Here is a 26,381-nt window from a genome sequence, read left to right as displayed (position 1 = left end):
TGATGTATATTTTTTTTGAGAATTTGTCCCATTACATTCCCCCCAAAAGAGCGTAATCTCTCATTACCCTAAATTTTCATGAGGGGAACAATAAAGCCTTTCAGGAATTATTTATAAGCCCAAACTCATCAAATCACTAATTTCAGTTACTAAATTTGTCCAACATTTCGTTGTGCCCCCTCAAAAGAGCGTAATCTCAATAAATATAACATTAAAATATATACCAAGATTCTTCTTTGATCCAGTGGCAAACAAACTGCTCTCGTTTCAATTAATAATTTTATTTAATTTTTTTTCAAACCCATCCTAAAAATAAAATTTCACTTCAAATGTCCCTCTGAACTCGATCCGCAAACATAATAAAAAATATGAAAAAAGGCTTAAATTGAACAAAGTTTAAACTCTATAGATTCATCTAAAATTTAATTTCTGTGTCTAGTTCGCGCATTTAGAATAAGAAATAATTCAACGTTTCAGGGACGTCTTCAATCTATATCACATTTTCTACCCGTTTAAATTAATTGGTTAAAAAGTGTTTGGAAATAGAGGTTTTGATGAGCATAATTTTTAAAAAGGTGATAATTTTCTTTTTAATATTGATTTTATTGCTGGATGTTTGCATGAACAGTTGTAGTGGATGTGTCTAAGGTCAGTAAATAAAGAAGTCATAATCAGGAAACATTTAGGCCATGGGAAACTTTTAAAAAGATACCATTCTAAATTATCATATTTGATAATGTTAAGCTAGAAACTGCCATAATCGAATGTTCAATTCGTTCGCTCGTCTAACTCTCTAAGATGAGGTCTGAAAGACGTTCTGATAAATTTTTTCTTACACATTTATAAATCTTAATGTAGCCTCTATATTGAAAATTGGAATTTGTGTATTATAGCGACCACAACCTAGAAATTCTAACTTTTCCCTGTCCAAATAATCTCTAAAATTGCTCAATCTGTTTCACCCAAATATTCCCCTAAAATCTCTCAATCTGTTTCGGCAAAATAATCTCTCTCAATTGACTCAATCTGTTTCCGCCCAAATAATTCCATAAAATGTCAGTTAGTCTATGACGGTTCCTGTGTTTTGGCAACTGTGCAACAAAAGAACTGATATATTGCGCATGAAGCGCAATCAACTTATACAGTTGGAATCATAACAAAAACAGATACAGCGTAGCTAGTTTTCAATAACATCCTATTGTCCAAATGCAAGATAGATTCATGGAGGTCAAGTGATGTCACTCCCGTTCGTATTCTAGCCCTCTGATTGGTCTAGAAATAGGCTTGTGGTCTTGTCCCCGTCGGACTGGCACCCTTCCCCCTATTTCTGTCTCAAATTTAATTTTTTAAAACAACAAAAAACTTTAGCGTAAAGAGCGAGGCGTTGAGGAGGTGGCAGCTCCTTTCATATACGGAATAATTTCTGTACGTTTTAAGTTTAAATGTCGCTCCTTACTTTCAGTTGAAAAAACTTGTTTTTTTATTTAATTTCTGATCCTTTTTTAAATAATGGTTGGAAATCAGGCGCCCCCTTTATAGAAATGTCCATTCTCCTTGAAAACATACTCCATGGAAAGATCCTCCCAAATAGTCCCCTCCCCCTGACCCCCCACTAGAAAAAATCCGCAGTGAAAACGTCGGTATACTTCCCAATAACCAATACTATATCTAAACAATGGGCAAAGTTCATAAATTTATGCCCTTCCCCCGGGGGCTGTGGGGGATTAAGTCATCTTCAAAGACATAGTTATTAGATTTTCAACTATGTTGAACAAAATGGCTATCTCGAAATTCTGATCGGGTGACTTCGAGAAAAAATGAGCGTGGGAGATGGCCTAGTTGTCGTCCAATTCTTTTGGTCACTGAAAAAGGACACTGGAACTTTTAATTTCCGTTCAAATGATTCCTTTTGCGATATTCTAGGACCATTGGATCGGTACGATCAGCCCTGTGGAAAAAACAAATAAAGACGCATCCTTGATCATCCTTCTGGCGAAAGATACAAAATTCCACATTTTTGAAGATAGGAGCTTGAAACCTCTACAGTAGAGTTTTCTGATACGCTGAATCCAATGGTGTAATTTTAATTGAATCTATCTCTTCTGGGGGGTGTTTCCCCCTTTTTTCGAAAATAAGGTAAATTTTTGCTGACTCGTAACTTTTGATGGATAAGACTTAATGAAACTTACATATTTGAAATCAGCATAAAAATTAAATTCTTTTGATGCATCTATCGGTATCAAAATTCTGTTTTTTTTTATAGTTTCGGTTACTATTGAGCCGGGTCGTTCCTTACTTAAAGTTCGTTACCACGAACTGTTTGATTTTACCCCCTCATTGTACGTTGAAGTTCGATCCTTCGGTAAATGTGGATTCATGATGGCATGTCTCAACAAACAGTATTCGTTAAAACTAGTACTACTACTCACCACAGCAACAAACCACCTGAGGCCAACACAGCTACGCACGCTCCTCCTCCATCGAAATCTATTCAAAGCCTCCCTCTTGACACTCTCCAGGCAGTTCCAAGGAAGTTCTTTTAAAATATCTAAGCATCAGTTTCTCTCTCAAGATTCTTTTACTTTCGGTTCGAATAATTTTGTCCATAAGATATGAAGTAGTTGCTGACAACAAACTATAAGTAAGGAACAACTCGGCTCAATCGTAACCGAAACTCTAAAAAAACAGAATTTTAATAATAATAATAGATACATCAAAATAATTGAATTTTTATGCTGGTTCTAAATATATAAATTTCGTTAAGTTTAATGTAAACTATCAAAAAGTTACGATCCTGAGATATTTTTAAAAAGGAAAGTCAAGTGATTCCTCGAAAAGTCAAGTGATTTTAATCAAAATCAGACCAACAGATTCAGCATACATGAGAACCTAGTGCAGAGGTTTCAAGCTTCTATATATAAAAATGTGGAATTTTGCATTGCTTTTTGCTAGAAGAAAGATGCGTGTTTATTTATTGTTGTTATTCATAAGTGTTATCGTATTGAGCCAGTGATTCTAGAAGATCAGGGGTTTCCGAGGGAAGTAGAATTTTCGGAAGGAGTTTTCCAGGGGAAATTTTACCCAGGGGGAGAGGATTTCCTGGCCTAATTTAAAAAAAAGTCATAAATTAAACAAAAAGAACATGTTTTTGCAACTGAAAGTAAGGAGTAAGATTAAAAATTTAAACGAACAGAAATTATCAAACAGTTCGTGGTAACGAACTGTAAGTAAGGAGCGACCCAGCTCAAAAGTAACCAAATCTTTAAAAAATTAAATTTTGTATACCAGTAGAAACATCAAAAGAATCGGATTTTCATGCTGATTGCAAATATTTAAGTTTCATTAAGTTTAGTCTTACCTATTAAAAGTTACGAGCCTGAAAAAAAAATTGCCTTATTTTCGAAAAAAAGGGGAAATTCCCTTTAAAAGTGATAGAATCGTAATGAAGCAAACCATCATATTCAGCGTATCAGAGAACCCTACTGTATAGGTTTCAAGGTCTTAACTGCAAAAATGTGGAATTTTGCATTTTCTGCCAGAAGAAAGATCACGGATGCGTGTTTATTTTTTTTTTTTTTTTTTTTATTTTTTTTTTCAGAGGTGATCGTATCGATACAGTGGTCATAAAATATCGCGAGAGGGTTCATTTGAACGGAAATTAAAAGTTCTAGGTGCCTTTTTAAGTGACCAAAAGAATTGGAGGGCAACTAGTTCCCTTCCATACTTATTTTATTTCAAAGTCACCCGATCAAAATTTTGAGACAGCCATTTTGTTCAGCACAGTCGAATACCATATAAATATTTCTTTGAGAATGACTTAATCCCCATAGTCCCCGGGAGAAGGGCTCCAAGTTATGAACTTTGCCCATTGTTTACATATAGTATTTGTTACTTGGAAGTATGCTGCCGATTTCAGGAGGAAATTCTTCGGGTGGGGAGGGGGGTTAGAGGAGAAGGCTACGTCGGAGGATCCTTCCATTTAGGAAATTGTCATCGGGGAAGGGACATTTCTGTGACGGGGGCCGCTGGATTTCCCAGCATTATTTAAAAAAACGATCGGAAATTAGAAACAACATTAAAACTTAAAACGAACAGAAACTACTACATATATGAGGGGTTCTCCCCTTAGTCAATACCTCGCTCTTTACGTTAAAGTTTTTTTAAGTACTTTCAAAAATGCTATCCATTCTAATTAAACCGCCTTTGTGATTCAGAGGTCATTCTTAAAGAATTGCAACAAAATTCTAACTTTAGCGTAAAGAATGAGGTATTGACTAGGGGGAGAACCCCTCATTTACGTAATAAAAATATACGATTATAGAAGTTCGTTACGTAAGTTATTGCGTAAGTTACGTCAGATCAAAATTTTGAGAAAGCCATTTAGCTAAAAAGTAAAATTAATATTCAAATTTGATTTTTACTATTCATGTACGGTGAGCCAAAATCAACGCTGCATTAATTCAAAAACGTTCAGAAATTAAATAAAAAAACAAGTTTGTTTTAACTGAAAGTAAGGAGTGACATTAAAACTTAAAACGAGCAGAAATTATTCCGTATATGGAAGGGGCTGTCCCCTCCTCAACGCCTTGCTCTTTGCGCTAAAGTTTTTATTATTTTAACAAATAGAGTTATGAGAAAGAGTCAAAATTTAGCGTAAAGAGTAAGGCGTTGAGGAGGGGACAGCCCCTTCCATATACGGAATAATTTTCGTTTGTTTTAAGTTGTAATGTCACTCCTTACTTTCCTTTAAAAAAACTTGTTTTTTTTTAATATTTAATTGTGTATATGAGGGGACTACTCCTTCTTCAACCCTCACTCTTTAAGCTAAAATTTGACTTTTTGTCACAATTCTAGAAGAAAGACTGGTCAATGAATTTTAAGATTTTATCTTAAAGAGCAAGGGTTGAGGAAGGGGTAGCTCTCCCCATATACAAAGTATGTTCTGTTTGTTTTGGGTTATAATGCACATCCTTACTTTTGGTTGATATTTTTTTTATTTTATTTTATAAATTACTAAGACATTTATTAATCGGTAATTGGTAACACAGCACGTCGGATTACCACCAGCAGGAGATATCCAGCGTTGAGGGCTTAAAGGATCGCTCTGTAAGGCGCTGCACCTCAATTTGGAGCGAGCGGAGTTTTTCTACGCATGTCACTATGACAATTCCAATTAAAAATGGTGTAATAGGCCTAATAAGATATTATTAGGGGTAAATGATCCTAAAAGTATTAGGGTTAGGGAGCTATGACATTTGCTAATAAGATATCTGTATACCTCGACTGTAAAGTACTTTTTTTGTCATAAATATGGTGCAAAAATTCTTATTTATCTTGAAGTACCAAGGACAACAAAACCAAAAAAATCCTTAAATCCATTTTATGCCTATTCACTTCTAAAAAGAGTAGTTGTTTACAAATCTTATTTTAGTTCTTTCAAAACTATGAATTCTTTTGACAGCATCCCACTTTCGTCGGTGTTGTCACAATAAACCGAGAAACTAAATAGGCGAAACTACTTGATTAAAATTGACAATTCTTTCCGTCTTAAAAATTCAAACATAAACAATTTGTAGATTTTCAAAGACAACTATATCTCCAAGGGAAAGCTCCATTCATTTAGCTTTTTGGTTAGCCTATTTTAGCTTATGTTTTTAGCTTATTTTTTGCTGATTTTTCACTCATGTTTCTTTTTTTAGTTATTGCCCCCTAAATTAAAAAAAAATATATACGTTACTGTATATGGAGCTGTATTTCATCAAAGTCGAACTCCCAGTTTTTCCTAATTTTTTTCAGATTTGGTCTTTGGTCGTACAAGTTTACACTCAATCAATTCAAACAATCAGATTAATTTTATAGCAAATAATAGTTAAATAATATATTAAATTACTTAATATAATAACTAATAATAAATTAGTTATTATAATGATAATAATAAATACTTTAAAAAACATTTTATAATTAATAATGAATAATTCTACTTTAAATAAGAAATTAGTTAATATAATGAATTATTGAAAGGAATTAATTCATGAAATTAAATGAATAATTCCAGTAAATTAGTGATTGAAATTACAATTGGACAAGGAACTACCACATATCAAAGCTCTTTACATCCCTCCTATTCTTACGATAATATAATATACCCTTTATATAATACCCAAAATATTGGCTGTCTTTTCACATACAGTTATTATATATATCCTAACTGAATATATATTGTTTCTACTTAGGTTATTTATTTTCTCCTTAACATCACATTATAATATTTTTACCATCTTCTCCCCCTCCTTCTCTCCGGGAAGACTGAAACTAAAAAGAAAGCACTAAAGTTAGCTTTCTAAATAGGAGTTACCTATGTTCCCTTTGAAGTTTTGGTATGTTCAGTGCCAAAGTTGAGTTTGGTGAAGTGGGTATGGCTGCTTCTTCCTGCGTGAGTGGAAGAAGAAATATCCCCCCTCCTATATGGAATAATTTTTGTTTGATGTTACTGCTTACTTTCAGTTGAAAAACTTATTTTTTAAATTTTAATTTTTGACCATTTTTCAAATCATGCAAAGAAAGATCCATCCCTCCCCTCCGTTTAAAATTCCCCCTGAAAAATTCCTCCTTGGATGATTTCCTCTCCACGGAAAATATTCCCCGTATAAATCCCCCCAAAGAATACCCCCCCCAAAGAATACCCCCCCCCAAAAAAAAAAGAAAGAAATCTGTACGTTTCCCAATAACAAATTATATATGTAAACAATGTACAAATTATCCAGATTATAGCCCTTTCCCAGTTCATGTGGGGATCGTGTCATCCACAAAGGCATAGTTATTCGACCATTCAACTATGATGAATCAAATTAATACTTAAGAATTCAATCGCATGTCTTTGGGGAAAATAGGGGCGTGATTGCCCTCCACTCTTTTTAGTCACTTAAAAAGGGCACTAGAACTTTTGATTTCTGATTAAATGAGCCCTCTCTTGATCTTCAAAAATCACTGGCTCGATAAAATCACCCCTGGGAAAAGCAAAAAAACCAAGAAAAAAATTAAACACGCAACCGTGATCTTTCTTCTTGCAAACAATGAAAAATTCCTTATTTTTGTATTTAGGAGCTTGAGACCTCTACAGTAGGGTTCTCTGATGTGCGGTCATGCGCGATTTTCATTAAGACTGCTTGGCTTTTCGGGGGTGTTCCCTCCCTTTTTTGAAAACTTGGCAAATATTCTCAGGCTCATAACTTTTGATTTGTATATTTGGAATCAACAAAACAATTCAATTCTTTTGATGTATCCACTGTTATCAAAATTGTATTATTTGAAGTTTCGATTACTATTGAGCCGAATTGCTCCTTACTTACAGTTTGTTACCATGAACTGTTTCATTTCCTAAAACGGCCTAATGGACGTCATTGTTGATATTCATGGTTGCAGTTGAAATAACTTCTTTGGATTAATAATTTTCGTATATGCCGTATAAATTTACTTCAATTAGATTTATATTTCAATTTCATTTAGATTCAGTTAGATTTCTTTCATGTTCGTCCTGTTTCTTATTTTCTTAAGTAGGATGTATCTTGTTCATATTTGTAATATAGATAAAGTAGAAAACTTATCATGTTCGTATTCGTCATATTTATCAGATTAAAAAGATTGAATTAGATTTTCTAACACATAAGAAAGTGACCAAAAGTAACCACCGCCGCTGACACAGTGCCAGGCTGAAATAAGGACCTTTGTAGTTAAGAGGCATCGTTAATCAGTTGGTAAGACTAGATGAAAGTGATATTTTAAGAAATCTCTGTTATTTCTGAACCAAGCTTTTACCAGAGTTGTTATTAAATATCCAGAATTTTCACCCTTATTAAAAAGCTTTCTTCGGAAAACTTAATCAATTCAAACGAACAGACTTAATTCCTTCAATTAAATCAATGAACAAGAAAAATAAGATGTACAATCTCAGTAATTGTTTCCTCAGTCTCGAGTTTACTTAGATCCCTTTTATAAAGTATAGAAACAAACCTCCAAGAAATTTAAATTATAATCTATCGTTTTTTTTAAACAGTAAATTTCAAATTCATTAAAGCAGGTAATATTGCTCGAATCCCGAAATTCACGAGACCGTCTGCCTATTGAACTAAGATTTTTTTTTTTTTTTTAAGCACTGAAGCAATGAATTAGAAGTTAGGAAACAGATGTTAATGGTTCTGTTATTAAATAGGGGCTCCTGTAGTTCTATTTCAGATAATAAGAAAAAGCAACCACAAAAACCATATGTCGGCTAATTACTTACAGAGCTCTGAGTTTAGTTACTTGAATCTTAGAAAGTATAGAAACAAATATCCGAGAAATTTTGAATACTGTATAAGTTTTTGTTTTTAGTTTCAAAACAGCAAATTTTATATTAGTCAAAACAGGTGATATTATTTGAATATTGAAAATCACAAGATTAACTGTATTCATCATATTACGATCATTTTATGTCTATTGACTTTAAAACAATTTCAAGACAATACAGCTAACAGCCCGAATTTAGGAAACTGAATTTATTTCAACCATTATTAAATGAACATTCTTGCAGCTTTATTTGAGATCATCAGAAATAGTAACCAGACAAACTAATTCTGCATTAATTCCAGAGCTCAAAGTTTAGTTACATGCCTCTTAAAAAGTATAGAAATAAACCTCTGAGAAATTAAAAATTACAAGCTTTAGTTTCTAGTAATGAAACAGCAAATTTTCAATTTCATCAAAATATGTGATATTATTTGAACATTGAAAATCACAAGATTGTCTGTATTCATCAAGTTACGATGATTTTAAGCCTATTTAATTTACAAAATTTTCTAAGATGTTGTTACGGTGAAGAGCTAGAATTTAAGAAATAATGCTTAATATGTACTATTATGAAGTGAGCTCTCCTGGAATTTAATTGGAACTTATTAGAAAAAGCAGCCACGAAAACCATTTCCATAATTACTTTCAGAGCTCAGAGTTTAGTTATATACATCTTAGAAAGGATAGAAATGAACCTTAGAGAAATTTTAACCTATAATTTATCCTTTTTTAGTTTTGAAGAGCAAATTTTCACATTCATAAAACAGCAAAAGTAAGTGATTCACTTGCAAACTGACAATCACGACATCGTCTGTATTCCTCATATTACGACTATTTTAAGATCTTGCATTTGAAAAACTTTTCAAAACTCCATTACAGCGAAGAGCTAGAGTTTTGGAAACGTCTCTTAAATAGATCATTGTTAGATGATAACTCTTGAAATTCATTCAGAATGCTTTCAGAAAAAAAATTACCCAAGTGAGCCGACTAAAATTATTTTATCAATGTTAATATCCAATCTGATGGAGGACTTCCACCAACAATTATTAGCAAAGTTTAACTTCAAAATACTTGATGAATGATTAGTTGTATTCACCGTATTAAAGATCAAGTAAAATTATAGCTTTTGAACTGTTAGTTTCCTGAATGAGGTTTCAAAGCCCTATGAAAAGAGAGAAAGTTTATATCCAAATTATTTGACAGTAAGAATCATGGGACTTGACCAAGCAGTGAAAGAGGACTTTGAAATTAAAAAAGAAAGGGTATGCTTAAGCTTCCTTAAAACAACAAAGACTCCCGTATATCTTCTTTTTAATCAGATCAATGTGACGTTTGAAAGACCGGTTTTTGTCAATAAGAATACCCAAGAATCGAACATACCCATCAACCTAATTCAAATAAAAGTAAACATTCAAGACACAAGCTTTTAAAGAAATTACTGTTAAATGGGCAACTCCAATACTCCTAGTTTATCAGAAAATTATACCGATTTAAGCGATCAGAATTAATGCAAAATTCCATCAATCATAGCATCTAATGGAAAGATTTTGAATATCAAAAGACCCTACTGACAAAAAATTACATTTGGGAAATATCTTGCATATCGCATTTAGTCAATCAATACCATTAATAAAAAGAGGAATTACATCCAGAGAAGGTGATAGATTTCACTCGTCCATCAGCTCAAGGTCATCAATCACGTTGCTTATTACATACTAGGTGATGTCAGGTCAACGTTCACGAGAATAGGAGAAGGATCTATCATTATCTGTCGTGGTATACTTTTATCTCTGGCAATGTACTATTTTACCATCCCTTGTAAGGGAAATTATTGCTTGGCAAAGGGATATGGGTCATTTATCTAGGGGAAACTTTTAGTGATGGAGTTTGACGGATACTCACAGAGATTACCCATTTATATAAAAATAAGAAATATGTTCCTATTAATATTTGACATGGTGTTACCTTAGATGTAAGAAAATCGGATCCTTTTTGGGGATGCATAGGCCTCCAAATAAAAGGTAAAATGATAAAACGACAAAAATAAATAAGTTAAAGAATAAATGCAAATAAATGAATTAAAATATTAATAATATTAATCAATGATAATAAGAAACGACGATTAACACTTTTAATGTTTGTTTGTTTTGGTTTTGTTTTACCCAGATTACTTTGTTCGAAATAAACGCCTTTTCCCACAGAATTAGATTTAATTTGAGCCTTACAGGTTTGATAGCCTTAAATGCGTCTAAAACATAAACTTGACGTACCTAAAAACGTTATTTAATAGAATGGAGGATGGTTACAAACCCTGACATCAATACTAAGCCTTACGCCGTGCTGCAGTGGTAGCCTTTACCTGTATTAAATAAAAAAAAACAAGTTATTTTTAACTGAAAGGAAGTAGCGACATTAAAACTTAAAACGAACAGAAATTATTCCATACATGAAAGGGGCTGTCCCCTCCTCAACGCATCGCTCTTTACGCTAAAGTTTTTTATTGTTTAAAAAAATAGGTGTGAGAATGAGTCAAACTTTAGCGTAAAGAATGAGGCGTTGAGGAAGGGACAGACCCTTTCATGTATGGAATAATTTCTGTTTTTTTTTAAGTTTTAATGTCGCTCCTTACTTTCAGTTAAAAAAAAACTTGTTTTTTTTATTTAATTTTTTAACGTTTTTGAATTAATGCAGGTTTTGATTTTGGCTCACCGTACATTAAAACAAAATTTTCATATTAATTTTACTTTTATTTGGTTAAATAGCTTTCTCTAAATTTGTTTAACTTTATTTACGAACGTTTTTATTAGTAATAAATATACATAACTTACGAATTAACTTACGTAACGAACTTCTATATTCATATATTTTTAATACGTGCATTAGGGGGTTCGCCCCCTAGTCAATACCTATTACTAGTCAATATACTAGTCAATAAGGGGGTTCGTCTCTTTAAGCTAAAGTTCAAATTTTGTTCCAATTCCCCTTAATCCCCTTAATTTTGTCCTCTTAATCACAAAGTCCGTTAATTAAAATAAATAGCTCTTATGAAAGTAATAAAAGATATTTATGCGACAAATCTATGGCTTCCTCCTTTGTTGAGTAAAATAAAATATTTGGCTTAAAGAGCGAGGTATTAACTAGGGGGCGAACCCAATCATATACGTAATAATTTCTGTTCGTTTTAAGTTTTGATGTTGCTCCTTACTTTCAGTTGAGAAACTTGTTTTTTTATTTACTTTCTGATCATTTTTTTTTAATAATGCAGGGAAATCCGGTGCCCCCTTATAACAATGTCTCTTCCCCCATGAAAACTTCCTCCATGGAAAGATCCTCAGACAAAAGCCCGACCCCCCTCCTACTACCAGAAAAAATCCCCCCTGAAAACGTCTGTATACTTCCAAATAACCAATACTATATATTAACATTGGGTAAAAATAACTTTCAGCCCTCCCCCCGGGGACTCTCAGGGACTAAGGTATCCTAAAACACATATTTATTATATTTTCAACTATGCTGAACAAAATGGCTATCTCAAAATTTTGATCAGGTGACTTTGGGAAAAAATGAGCGTGGGACGGGGCCTAGTTGCCCTCCATTTTTTTGATCACTTAAAAAGGGCACTAGAATTTTTATTTTCCGTTCAAATGATCCCTCCTACAATACCCCAGGACCACTGGGTCGATACGATCACCCCTGGGAGAAAAAAAAAATACTAAAAAGCAAATAAAAATACATCCATGATCTTTCTTCTAGCAAAAAATACAAAATTCCACATTTTTGCAGATAGGAGCTTGAAACCTCTACAGTAGGGTTCTCTGATTCACTGAATCTGATAGTGTGATTTTCATTAAGGTTCTATAACTTTTAAGGGGGTGTTTCTCCCTTTTTTAAGAAATCAGGCAAATTTTCTCAGGCGCATGACTTTTGATGGGTAGGACTAAACTTGATGAAACTTATTTATTTGAAATCAGCATTAAAATCTGATTTTCTTATGTATCTATTGGTATCAAGATCCGTTTTTAGAGTTTCGGTTACTATTAAGCCGGGTCGTTCCTTACTTACAGTTCGTTACCACAAGCTGTTTGATTTAATTATATTTTGAGCCATGGACCTTTGAAAAGTTCGAAGCTCACTATGGGTATAAGTCTACATCTTAATGGATCTACGGGTCTGATCAGATTAAGGCTGCAGTGGCAGCATACTTGTATTTAAGTATATTTCAAGCCATAGACCTTTGAAAAGTTCGAAGGCTCACTGTGGGTATAAATCTACATCTTAACGGATCTTATTTTATAATAACAGTGCGGGGATAACAAACCCCATTCACAAGATGGAGCACAGCGCTTTGCCATAGTGACAACTGTCTGAAGCCGTGATTCTCAACGTGGGGCGCAGGCCCCACCGATCGGACACGTCAATATTTTGGTGCGTCAGGGATAGCACCTGAACCCTTCGGCTGACTTTACTTTAGAGCCTTGATGCTGAAAAAACAGTTCCATGTGAATGACGTTACATTCATATACATTTAAAGAGCAGTAAAGATACAAGATAGTATTTTAATGACGTCATGCATGTCTTGTGTTTAGACAATATTTTTCGTTAGTATTAAATATGCCAAGAGGACGACTCGTAAAAACTACCAGGTTAATAGCCTTTTAAGATTTAGGTGAATACATGTAAAATCTCAAATAACAAAATTATAATATCACGAGGGGGGCATCAGGATTTTGAAATGCCTAGATAGGCATGACCCAAAATCGATTGAAAACCACTGGTTTAAAGGATCTAAGTATCTTAGACTATTGAAAAACTCGAAGGCTCAATCAAGGAACTAAGATAGGTCGATCCGTTGATTTCACAAGAACGATGCTCCAGCGTAGATTCTGGCCTCAGTTTTGAAAATAGTCTCCTCTCATGGTAAGATACACAGATATTATTTGACAAGAATTTTTTTGGGGTAAAAATTTTGAGCCTGATATTGTGCATAGCACTAAGTGACAGCGATAGCTACTTCCAGGGTCTATTTACATTTTGAGCGGCTGGCTGTGAAAAGGTAATAAAGCCCATTGGGCCGAAACAGATTTGAATATGGGTCAATACCAAACCGGCCGCATGAGAAGACGACATTTGCCAGAAATAACTTTTGTTATGAACCCTAACTTCTATTTCAAGTTTGCTGTCGTGCCCAGGGCTGCTGATAAATCACTAGGGCGGTAACCCTGGTCGTGCCACGATGACAGCACTTTTGGGTATCTTAGAAATCATTGATTTATACATCTTTAAAAAGATTTTAAGACTTAAGGTGGGTCTTAAAAATAACTCAAGCTAAAATAAGCTTGAGTTATGGACATTTGGAAAAGCTCAAAGGCTAAAATTGGATGTTTAAGAAAACTAGACCTGCCTATAGATTACGTTTGACATAGATTGTTCATAGACTAAACGTGTTTATAGATTACTTTTGACAAAAATAATGACTGATTGCCAACGAGGCCTCCGTTTTGAGCTTACTCCCTGTAGCTCGTCCAAGTATGGCTCAAATTTAGGTTGAGCTTCGCCAAAAATAGGGGATTAAGAGTCATAAGTTGTCTATATTTTAAGAAGCTTATGCACAAATTACGGAGAATGGATCCCACATTGTCTTAATTCCTGTATAAGAGGGTTGAGTCTATAGTCATACCCACCTATTCTTAGCATTCTTATTGTCTCTCTTTTCCTCATTATTGCCCGAGGTTTTGGGATTTTAATCCCGAGCTTGAGATGTTGGGAATAATATATTCACCAAACATTACAATTTAAAAGTGTGTTCAGTTTATGCATTATAATTATTTAGTATTTGGGATTTTTTGCGAGTGACTCCTTGAACAAGGCTAGATTCTCTTTGGATGCCTTGTACCGGGGTACTTTTGACCCACATACCCTTACACGCTGCAGTGCTCAAAGTTGGTCCAGAGCTAAATCTCCACATATTTAAAAACTCATTTGAGAGGAATACCGTCCGGGTTAAAACTTTGACCAAAGTTCTTGGGCAAGTGAGTATCATTTTTCAATTTTTCTTGTAGTATCAAGCCACAGTTGGGGTATGGCACTATGCCCAGAATTTAGATCAAATTTTAAGCCTAGACGTTATTCCTGTCAAAAAGCAAGAGCATGCATTACGAAGATATATGAGGTATCGTGAAAGACTTGATGTAACTTTTTATAAGGGTTTAATAAGGGTAAACAATATTGAAAGGGAATAATTTTAACATTTCAACTGTAATTTCAAATCGCTTTCAACACTTTTCGACATTGCAAATCTATTAAATGGCTTCATGAACTCATGCTCCATGAGCACTCTACCTTTTCCATGCCTTTTCATCAAAGTTTGTATGTTTTACTTGAAATTTCCTCTTTCTTACCGATCCTCCAGGGACCTTCCGCCAAAATATTTCTGAACTCTCTCTGGCAACCACGAATCCAAATAAACGTTAATCCATATACCTTTTATAAAGTTTGTAATGCACAAAGGTAATCCAAAATTAAAGCTCTACAAAACACGTGACAAATGCAGGTGACAGGAATAACCTCTGGGTGCAGATGTTGATCTCGATTTTTATCATAATGCAGCATCGATATATCGTAGTGATAGTTGTCTCTATCTATCGATAAACTCGGTATAGTATAGTTATATAGTTGTTTCTGGGATCTAATTACTTACTTTCAGCCTTGTTACCCTTGGAGAACTCTCAAATGAACTATACGGCTATATGAGCTCCTGTACAATACATCTCATATCTCTGTAATGCTTTTTCGGCGTAGCTTGTAATTATTTTAATAATTGAAATTGCCAATGACCTTTAAGACGAAGAAGAGGATTATAAAATGACTTTTATGTAATTTTAGACTCTACTAATTGTACTAAATACAAAAATCTGGTAAATTACACTAAGAGCAGGAGTGTAATTTGCTATGAAGCAGGGTACAATTGTCTCCTCAAGACCCCAGTCCCACCCCCCCCCCAGCTGAAATTTAGCGTCTTCGAAAATCTCGTAAATTCTAAGACAGGCCTACATAATTCAAGCATCTGCAAAAACAGATCAGTTTTTTTGGGGCGTTATTGAAGAGTCCCCTCAGGCATCTAGGACCGGAAGATATTAAGCTACAGAAGAGAATTATTGAGACGAAGGTAGGCCCAGTATTGAGTTACGGTGGGAAGGTTTGGGGGTTTGAAAAAGGGGAAAAAATAGAGAGAATTTATTTAGGACATTCCCCCTTTTAGGGTTAAGCGGGAAATTTAATAGTCTGGTGTTAAAGGGTGATCTAGGATTGTTTTCATTGAGGGTAAAAAAATTGGTTAGAATAATAGGATACTGGGAAAAGGTGGTTGGTTTACAGAATAATAGGTTAGTAAATGCAGCTTATCTGGAGGTGTTGCAGGATAGAAGGAAAAGTTCATGGGCTTCCCAGGTGAAATCAATCTTTAACAGTTGTGGATTATCAGGTGTTTGGAATGAAGGGAAGGGGATAGGACTGGAAGTAGGAAATGTACAAAAATTAGTAAAGGGTGTGCTGGAAAATCAGGAGATTCAGAAAAGGCAGTGTGAAGTCGAAGCCTCGGCGTCCCTCGGCGTTTACCAGCAATGGAAGGAGGTCTGGGGATATGATATCATAGGAAGCGGGTTAGCGCTGCCTAAGTAAAGAACGATGTGGGCACAATGTATTATTTTTTTATCTTCAGCCGGGCACTTTGTATCGAAGGAGTTGTCGTAGAAACTTCGAAAAGGGCTCATTCGATTGGAAATTGGAGTTGCTAGTGCCCTTTTCAATAGTCAAAAGTAATTGTAGGGCAACTAGCCTCCCCCCCCCCTCACGCCCATCATTCCCCAAAACACATCCAATCAAAATTTTAAGATAGTCACTTTGTTCAGCGTTGTTGATTTCCAAATAGAAAATATGTTTTGAGGAGGACACTCCCCTACATCCCCAAGGGCAATGGTTTTAAGTTATGCCATGGGGGCATATAAGGTTTTTATAGAAGGCGTTGTCGTAGAAACTTCAAAAAGGGCTCATTCGATTGGAAATTCAAAGGGATAGTGCCCTTTTTAATGGCCGAAAGTGATTGGAGGGCAAATAGCCCCCCCCCCCCCCACGCCCATCATTCCTCCAAACACATCCAATCAAAATTTTGAGATAGCCATTTTGTTCAGCGTAGTTGATTCCCAAATAGAAAATGTGTTTCTGGGCAGGACACTCCCCCACAACTCTCACGGCAAAGGTTTTAAGCTATACTCTGAGGGCATAAAAGGTTTTTTATTGAAGGCGTTGTCGTAGAGACTTCAAAACAGGCTCATTCGATTGTAAATTTGAAGGGCTAGTACCCTTTTAATAGTCGAAAGTGATTGGAGGGCAACTAACCCCCCCCCCCCATTTGCCCATCATTCCCCCAAACACATCAAATCAAAATTTTGAGATAGCCATTTTGTTCAGCGTAATTGATTTCCAGATAGAAAATATATTTTTGAGGAGGACATTCCCCCAAAACCCTCAGGTCAAGGGTTTTAAGTTATGCCCTGGGGGAATATAAGGTTTTTATAAAAGGCATTGTTGTAGAAACTTCAAAACAGGCTCATTCGATTAGAAATTCAAAGGGCTAGTGCCCTTTTTTAAAGTCAAAAGTGATTGGAGGGCAACTTGCTCCCCCCACGCCCATCATTTACCCAAACACGTCCAATCAAAATTTTGAGATAGCCAGTTTGCTCAGCATAGTTGATTTCCAGATAGAAAATATGTTTTTGAGGAGGAAACTCCCCCACATCCCTCAGGGCAAGGGTTTTAAATTATGCCCTGGGGGCATAAAAGCTTTTTAAAGAAGGCGTTGTTGTAAAAACTTGAAAAAAACCTCATTCGATTGGAAACTCAAAGGGCTAGTGCCCTTTTTAATAGTCGAAAGTAATTGGAGGGCAATTAGCCCCCCACGCTCATCATTCCCCCAAAGACATCCAATCAAATTTTAAGATGGCCATTTTGTTCAGCGCAGTTGATTTCCAGATAGAAAATAGATTTTTGAGGAGGACACTCCCCCACATCCCTCAGGGCAAGGGTTTCAAGTTATGCCCTGGGGTCATATAAGGTTTTTAAAGAAGGCGTTGTCGTAGAAACTTCAAAAAAATGATCATTCGATTGGAAATTCAAAGGACTAGTGCCATTTTTAATAGTCTAAGGTGATTTGAGGGCAACTAGTCCCTCCCCCCCCCACGCCCATCATTTCCCCAAACACATCCAATAAAAATTTTGGGATAACCATTTTGTTCAGCGTAGTTGATTTCCAGATAGAAAATATATTTTTGAGGAGGAAACTCCCCCACAACCCTTAGGGCAAGGATTACAAGTTATGCCCTGGGGGCATATAAGGTTTTTTTTTAAATCTTTGTCGTAGAAACTTGAAAAAGGGCTCATTCGATTTGAAATTCGAAGGGATAGTACCCTTTTTAATAGTCGGAAGTGATATGAGGGCAACTAACCCCCCTCTCACGCCCAGCTTTTCCCCAAACACATCCAATCAAAATTTTTAGATAGTCATTTTGTTCAACGTAGTTGAAAGTTTTAGAAATTAGGTCTTTAAGGATGACAGCCCCTCCCCCCACAGCATTCAGAGCAAGGGTTGTAAGTTATGCCCTGGGGCATATAAAGTTGTTATTGAAAGCGTTGTCGTAGAAACTTCAAAACGGTTCCTTCAATTGGAAATTGCAAGGGCTAGTGCCTTTCTTATAGTTGAAAGTGATTGGATAGTGACTAACGCCCCTCTCACGCCCACCATTTTCCAAAACACATCCAATCAAAATTTTGAGATATCCATTTTGTTCAACGTAGTTGAACGTTCTTGAAATTAAGTCTTTTAGGATGATAACCCCCTCAGAGCTCTCAGTGCAAGGGTTGTAAGTTATGCCATGGGGGTATATAAGGTTTATACAGAAAGTTGTTGCATAAATCATAGGCAGCAGGATCGCGCTGCAAAAGTAAAGAACGGGGACACTCGAAATCGAGACAAGAAACGGGGACTAAATAAAGAGGAGGACACTCCCCCATAACCCTCTGTGCAAGGGTTTTAAGTTATGTCCTGGGGGCATATAAGAACGATGTTAGCACATTGTATTATTTATTAATTTTTTCCTTTAGAGCTGCGCACTTCGTATCGAAGAAGTTGTCGTAGAAACTTCGAAAAGCGCTCATTCAATTAGAATGGCTTGTGCCCTTTTTAATAGTCGAAAGTGATTGGAAGGCGACTAACATCCTTCTCACGTCCACCATTTCTCCAAACATATCCAATCAAAATTTTTAGATACCCTTGTTGTTTAACGTAGTTGAAAGTTCAGGAAATTCGGTCTTACAGGATGACAACCATCTTAACAGACCTTACGGTAAGGGTTGTAATTTATGCCCTGGGGGCATATAAGGTGTTTTATAGAAAGCGTTGTTGTTTCCAAAAGGGCTCATTCGATTGGAAATCGAAAGGCCTAGTGCCCTTTTTAATAGTCGAAAGTGATTTGGCTGCATCTAATCCCCCTTTCACTCCAACAGCCACCCTCCCACGCCAACCCTCCCATTTCTTCTCTTAAGATTTAACCAAATCAAAATAGCGTAAGTGTATCCAAGCTATCAAAGAAAGTAAACAGATGTTTTTGCGAATGGTATCAAGTTTTCCATTTCAGGTCAACTAGAGGAGGTATGAAACTAAAGTAAACAGTACTATTTCTGTCCAGATTTTTAAAAGGGAGTATATTATTAAAAATTACTGAGAATTTTTCTCCAGCATACAAATAGCAGGCCAAATTATTAAGTAAAAAAAAAAGATTAAAAGCATTATTGTCTTTCTCCCTGAAAAAGACTATGTCAATATAAAACGAACAGAAATTAATTTAAAAAAAAATTTCCACAAAATAAGTTTTTCAAAGAAAAGTAAAGAACTCCGTTAAACCGAAAATGAACAAAAATACAATCAAATAATCTACCAAGCATGAAACTACCACAGATCAGCATCGATAAATAAATGAAACCCTAAACGAACTGAAATTACAATAATTAACCGAGTCAAACTCAAAACGAGCAGAAATTAACATAAGTTGGGCGCAAAACCACTATGCCTTCCCAAGGCCAGAACAAACTTTGCAATTTACTGAAAAAATACAAATGAATGTGCATTGTCAGTTTAATATACATATACTGATATTTAGTAATTAAAATGGTAATATTATTTGATTTATTAAAGTTATAAAAGTAACAACATTTCAAATAGAGGTAGATTTTTTTAAAGGGGGTGGGGTGAATGTTGAAATTATTGTTGTATGTGTGTAACTTGTTTTCTTGTTTATTATTTTTTGTAGCCATGACCCTTGATAGATGTAACACACATCTATCTATGTATGTTAGTTTAATGGTATTGTGTGCTTTATTATGTTTTTGTTTTGTTTTGTAATTTTGAGTTGTTACTGTTATGTAGGCTACTATGATTGTTATGATCATATGCTATCATTTTGTGTGATTTTCCTTTTTTTGCCATGGCCCAAAGCGGCTTGGGCCATGATAGATAGATAGATATCTATCTGTCTATCATACCTGTGTCTTTATGGCACATTTCGGCGCATTTTTCACTTAGTCATTTTCACTTGACTAGAGAAAATCGGTTAAACCCCCCTCCATCCCCCCCCACCCCACTCCAGGATTTTGACGAAACCACGCCTTTGACTAACAGAAGATTTTATAAAAACAAAGGAGAGTATTCTCACGGAAAAAAAACTTTTTCACTTTTTTTTATTGTGGGTTTGAGATCAAAAATAAAACAAGTTGAAAAATAAAACAATACAAAAATAATAAGTTTTTGTGTTTGTATTATATGTCGCTGAAGACGGCTACTAGCCACATAGTCGGAATACCCGCTTAAAACGCTTGGTTTAAATCCCATCTCTCGAGATTTTTGTCCGACTCGAAAAATGTAACATAAGTGCATATGAACAAATTCTTGGTTAGGTTCTTAAGTTTTTGCACCCCTCCCCCTCCCACTGCATTGACAACTGCTAAATTTCACTAAATTTAGCTTTGTTTAACGTTATTGCTTTCTATGGCAAGCCATCTTTGAATCTGTTGCGGCAAAGCCTTCTCCGTCGAAGGATGATGACCTCCTAGGCAAACAAAACTAATTACCTGACCCTGCTTTGAGCTTAATTAACCACAAGTGGCTTTTCACGGCGTAAAGTTATTAGAAACAAACATATTTCTACTTGGAAATATTTCTACCTATAACGAAAATGTCTGGAAGAAGCTATTATCAGCAAAACATAATTATCACGCTCTAGTTCTCCATAAAAATTGAAATCCTTAAATACGGTTGCCATTTGCAAAATCCCTCAGTCAATGAAATTGGACTTACACTGTATTAGACCTATCTTCCAGCCTCAACTTATTTCATTTTCATACAAATGTTAACGGTTTCATCCAGGTCATTTACCTCCCTAAGCCCTTCTTTATGGACCATGAACTTTCAGGAAGACATTAAGAGGAGACCAAGGACTGCCTTTGAGCAAATCCAGGGAAATTCCCTTTCGGATTTCTCAGGTAAATCAAGGTTCCTGAGATTAAGACAGTTTATGTGCTATTGATTTTCTTTGAATCTGCGGGAAAGACTGGACTATAAAAGCAAATTAGTAATTAGTGAAGTTATAGAATATCTGTCAATTTTGCATAAATCTTTTTTATATATTTTGTTCCTTAGTTCAGGAAGATCTACTGACTGCAGGAGTGATATTCTAAAAGGATAATAGATGAGGAGAGAGGAATTTGTTAGGTTTTATTTTTTCACTGTGTTTTATATTTTTATATATGTTACTGTGTTTATTGTGTTTACGGTTTTATAGTTTTACTGTGGTAAATGAATTTCTTAAATCTGGTGGCTCTGAGGCAGGGGTGGATCTAGGATTTTTTTTTCGGGGGGGGGGGGGGCTCAAAATAGGTTGATCCGATAAAATTGCGCTAGGAGCAAGTTTAATTAGCGCACATTTGCGTTAATTAAGTAAATTACACTACTTTAGACTGTGTTAGGGGGCGCATGCCCCCTCGTCCCCCTGGATCCGCCACTGCTCTGAGGTTAGAAACAAGTTACTTAACATTATGAATATGATTTTTGAAAAAAGGGGAAGTACCTAGGCGATTTCAGGAAAACCCTAGTTAAACCCTGTATAAGAAAGGTGGTAAGAGTGGTAATTATCGAGGCATCAGTCTGGTCCTCGTAGGTAGCAAATTACTTAGTAATATGATACATTTTAGAATGAGAGATGCTACAGGAAATATGATAAGAGAAGAACAGTGCGGTTTTAGAAAGGGTAGAGGATATGTCGACCAAAATTTCATTCTTAGCTTCATTCTTAAATTTCATCAAGTTTAGTCTAAACTATTAAAAGTAACTTGCCTCAGAAAATTTGCCTTATTTTCGAAAAAAGGGGGAAGCACCCCCTAAAAGTCATAGAACGTTAGTGAAAGTCACACCATCAGATTCAGCGTATCAGAGAACCCTGATGTAGAGGTTTCAAGCTCCTATCTGCAAAAATGTGGAATTTGATATTTTTTGCCAGAAGAAAGATCAAGGATGCGTGTTAATTTGTTTTTTTTGTTTCTTTTCCCCAGAGGTGATCGTATCGACCCATTGGTCCTAGATATCGTCAAACGGCTCATTTGAAAGGAAATTAAAAGTTCTAGTGCTCTTTTTAAGTGACCAAACAAAATGGAGGTCAACTAGGCCCCTCCCACGCTCATTCTTTCTCCAAAGTCACCCGATCAAAATTCTGAGATCGCTATTTTGTTCAGATTGGTCGAAAATACAGTAACTATGTCTTTGAGGATGATCTAAATTCCCACAGTCCCCAGGGGAAGGACTGCAAGTTATTAACTTTGTCCAAGGTTTCCATATAATATTGGTTATTGGGAAGTAAACAGACGTTTTCAGGGGAGAATTTTTCAGGTAGGGGGGCGGGTCCTAAGTTACGTAGGAGGATCTTTCTATGTAAGAAGTTTTCATGGGAGAAGAGACATTGCTATGAAGGGACACCAAATTTTTCAGCATTATTTAAGCAAACGATCAGAAATTAAATAAAAAAAAAGTTTTTCAACTGAAAGTAAGAAGCAACATCAAAACTTAAAACGAACAGAAATCATTACATATGTGATTGGGTTCTCCCCCTAGTCAATACCTCGCTCTTTTCGCTAAAGTTCTTTAGTCATTTCCTAAGAGCTATTTAGTCTAATTAACGGCCTTTGTTATTAAGGGGTCATTCTTAAATAATTGGAACAAAATTCAAACTTTAGCGTATATGCAAATTTCTTTTTAATTATTCATGTACGGTGAGCCAAAATCATAGCCTGCATTAATTCGAAAACGTTCAGAAATTAAATAAAAAAATTTTTTTAACTGAAAGTAAGGAGCGACATTAAAACTTAACAGAAATTATTCCGTTTTTGAAAAAGGCTGTCCAATCCTCAACGCCTTGCTCTTTAGGCTAAAGCTTTTTTTATTGTTTTAAAAAACAAAGTTGTGAGACAGAGTCAAACTTTCGGGGGCGAACCCAATCATATACGTAATAGTTTCTGTTCGTTTTAAGTTTTGATGTTGAAAAGTTTTCAGTTGAAAACTTGCTTTTATTTAATTTCTGAACGTTTGTTTTAATAATGCTGGGAAATCCGGCACCCTCTTCATACAATGTCCCTTCCCCCATGAAAACTTCCTCCATGGAAAGATCCTTCCACCTAATTCCTGACCCAACCCTTCCCCCCCCACCACGAGAAAAAATCCCCCCTGAAAACGTCTGTATACTTCCCAATAACCAATACTGTATGTAAACATTGGGCAAAGTTCATAACTTGCAGTCTTTCCCCCGGGGATCGTGGGGGATTAGTCATCCTCATCAACACATAGTCATTATATTTTTCGACCATTCTGAACAAAATGGCTATCTCAGAATTTTGATCGGGTGACTTTGGAAAAATTATGCGTGGGAGGGGGCCTAGTTGCCCTTCATTTTTTGGTCACTTATAAAGGGCACTAGAACTCTTAATTTCCGTTCGAATGAGCCATCCCACAATTTTCTAGGACCACTAGTTCGATACGATCACCCCTGGGAAAAAAAAAAACAAATAAACACGCATCCGTGATCTTTCTTCTTTCAAAAAATACAAAATTTCACATTTTTGCAAGTAGGATCTTGAAACCTCTGCAGTAGGGTTCTCTGAAAGGCTGAATCTGATGGTGTGATTTTAATTAAGGTTCTATGACTTTTAGGGGACGTTTCACCCTTTTTTCGAAAATAAGGCAAATTTTCTCAGGCACGTAGCTTTTTATGGGTAAGACTAAACTTAATAAAACTTATTTATTTTACATCAGCATAAGAATTTGATTCCGTTGGTGTGTGTATTGGTATCAAAATTCCGTTTCTTAGAGTTTCGGTTACTATTGAGCCGGGTCGCTCCTTATTTACAGTTCTTTACCACGAACTGTTTGACTATTAACCCTTAATATATGATGAACTACAGCACTCATTGACACATTTTTAAAAAGGAATACAGTCGCACCAATTCACAAAATGAAGTTTTTTTTTTTCATTGGGAAAAGGGTCCTGTATTTTTAAATGAAAATACTGTACCAATTTTTTTTCTTTAATTTAAGGTGTAGGGGGGGGCAACCTGCCAGGAAGACGCGCATATTTTAACATTAAATACGAAACAAGCACAACTGTTGTAATTTTGACCTTTTCAATCTGGCTATACATTGGTTATCTCAATTAGTATTTATTATATAGTAACTGTAAACTAAATATATGACATTATATATTAAATGATATAATTGACACATTCATTCATCTTACAGATAGAGTTTAAAAAGTTTTGTCTTTAATGTGTATAAACAAATCCTTTGAGTACCTGGTTTGATAGTATTTCTTCTGAAACGAAATTTTGAAAATCTCAAAACTTGATGCTTTGATTTTTATTACCTCTTTAATACATACACAGGTTTATAAAAATACCTGAAAACCAAGCCCGTATCCAGGGGAGTTAGGGGGTTAACCCCCCCCCCCCCCGCCCTTGAAAGTTGTGTCCGATTTGTAAAAATGTAAGAAAAATGAATATAAACAAACATTTGATGCGTTTTTTAAAGTTTTTTTTTGCCCAAGCCCCCTCCTCCGAACAAAATTTCTGGATACAGCCTTGCTCAAAACTATCCTAAAGAAGGCCACCACTATTATATGGAATCAAACAGTTCGTGATCACGAACTGTAAGTAAGGAGCGATGCGGCTCAATAGTAACCGAAACTCTAAGAAACAGAGTCTTGATAACAATAGATGCATCTAAAGAAATGAATTTCGATGCTTATTTAAAATGTGTAAGATTCATAAAATTTAATGGTACCCAACAAAAGTTTACGTGAGAAAGTTTGCGTAATTTTTGAAAAAGGGGGTAACACTCCCAAAACATCAAGTGATCTTAATGAAAATCATTCCATCAGATTCAGCAAACCAAAGAACCCTACTGTTGAGGTTTCAAGCTCCTTACAAAAATGAGGAATTTTGTATTTTTGTCAGAAGAAAAATCACGGATGCGTATTTGTTACTTTGTTTCTATTTTCCAGGGGTGATCATATCGAACCAATGATCGTAGAAGATCCGGAGAGGGCTCATTTGATCAAAAATCATAAGTTTTAGTGCCCTTACTAAATGACCAAAAATATTGGAGGGTAGCTAGCCCCATCTCCAACGCTCATTTTTCCCCCAAAGTGACCCGATCCAAATTTGGAGATTGCCATTTTTTTCAGCATAGTATAAAAATATAATAATTATGTCTTTGAGGATGACTTAACACCATGACAGTCCTCGGAGGAATTGCTGCAAGTTATGAGCTTTACCTATTGTTTATGTATAGTGTTGGCTATTGGGAAGTATACAGACATTTTCTGGGGAATTTTTCTGGCGGAGAGGGGGGGGGGTTACGTGGCAGGATCTTTCCAAGGATGAATTTTTCATAGAGGAAGGGAATTTTCCATGGAGGAGGAGCAAGATTTCTCAGCATTTTTAAAAAAAAATATCAGAAATTAAATTAAAAAAACAAGTTTTTTTAACTGAAAGTAAGGTACCACACTAAAACTTCAAACGAACAGAAATTATTGCTTATGTGAGGGTGGTTTCCCCTCGTCAGCATCTCTCTCTATACGCTAAAGTTTTTTTCAGTTCTTTTGAAAGAGCTTTTTATTCTAGTTAAACGGCCTTAGTGATTCAGGAGTCATTCTTAAAGAATTGGGACAAAATTCAAACTTTAGCATAAAAAGTGAGGTAGGGCGAATAATTACGCAACAATTTCTTTTCGTTTTAAGTTTTAGTGTTGCTCATTACTTTTAGTCGGAAAAAACTTGTTTCTTTTTATTTAATAAAGAATACAAAGCGTTAAGATCTACTATTGCTGCTACTCACAACTTGTCTTGCCACTAATCCATCCAAGGTTATCACAGTCACGAACTCTCCTCCCTCCTAACCTAATCAGAATTTCATTCTCTTGTCCGCCCTTTGAGCTTTTCACTTTTCTGAAAATGGTATTTTCACCTCTTCCCGTGACCCTTGGGGACTGCCCATTAGGATGACAGCATTCTCGAATAAGTTTTTACCAGCTGACTCTACGTAAGGCAATCTGCAGGGCTTTCGACTTAAGCACTAGTCAAGCTTTCTTCTAAGTTACATTTTGCTTAAACGAAAACGTAAGAAGTTGAAATATGTTGAACTTCTTCCGTCAGAGCTCTAGTATTGCGTTTTGACTTACGGGTACGTGAATGTAAGGTCTTACGGAGGGTTATGAGCCTTACGGAAGCCTTAAAGAATCCAATGTGAAGGGGAGAACAGAAATCCAAGATTCAATGTGAAGGAACCTTCACATTGAATTGTAATTAGCATTGAGAGCTGCGTCTTGACGGAACGGGGGGATGAAAGCTATCCTCACATACAAGATAGCTTCTGTTGATTTTTGGTTTTATTATCGCTTTTTGGCTCCATTA

General features: G+C 35.5%; 1 protein-coding gene across 1 annotated transcript in view; it reads left to right on the top strand.

Annotated features, from left to right (window-relative positions):
- Positions 1 to 26,381, top strand: part of LOC148940230 (uncharacterized) — a 76,807-nt gene that overhangs the window by 8,546 nt on the left and 41,880 nt on the right. Inside the window, exons 3-4 of the mRNA XM_089106105.1 lie at positions 6,373 to 6,433; positions 14,385 to 14,540. Of these exons, the coding sequence (XP_088962231.1) occupies positions 6,373 to 6,433; positions 14,385 to 14,540 (217 nt within the window). The remainder of the gene's footprint in view (positions 1 to 6,372; positions 6,434 to 14,384; positions 14,541 to 26,381) is intronic.

This window comes from Artemia sp. Qi Xiang Cuo, chromosome 20 (assembly GCF_049724085.1).
Source record: "Artemia sp. Qi Xiang Cuo chromosome 20, ASM4972408v1, whole genome shotgun sequence".
NCBI lineage: Eukaryota > Metazoa > Arthropoda > Branchiopoda > Anostraca > Artemiidae > Artemia > Artemia sp. Qi Xiang Cuo.
The sequence above is the reverse complement of the archived record's forward strand: the minus strand, read 5'-3'. Positions and strand labels throughout refer to the sequence as shown.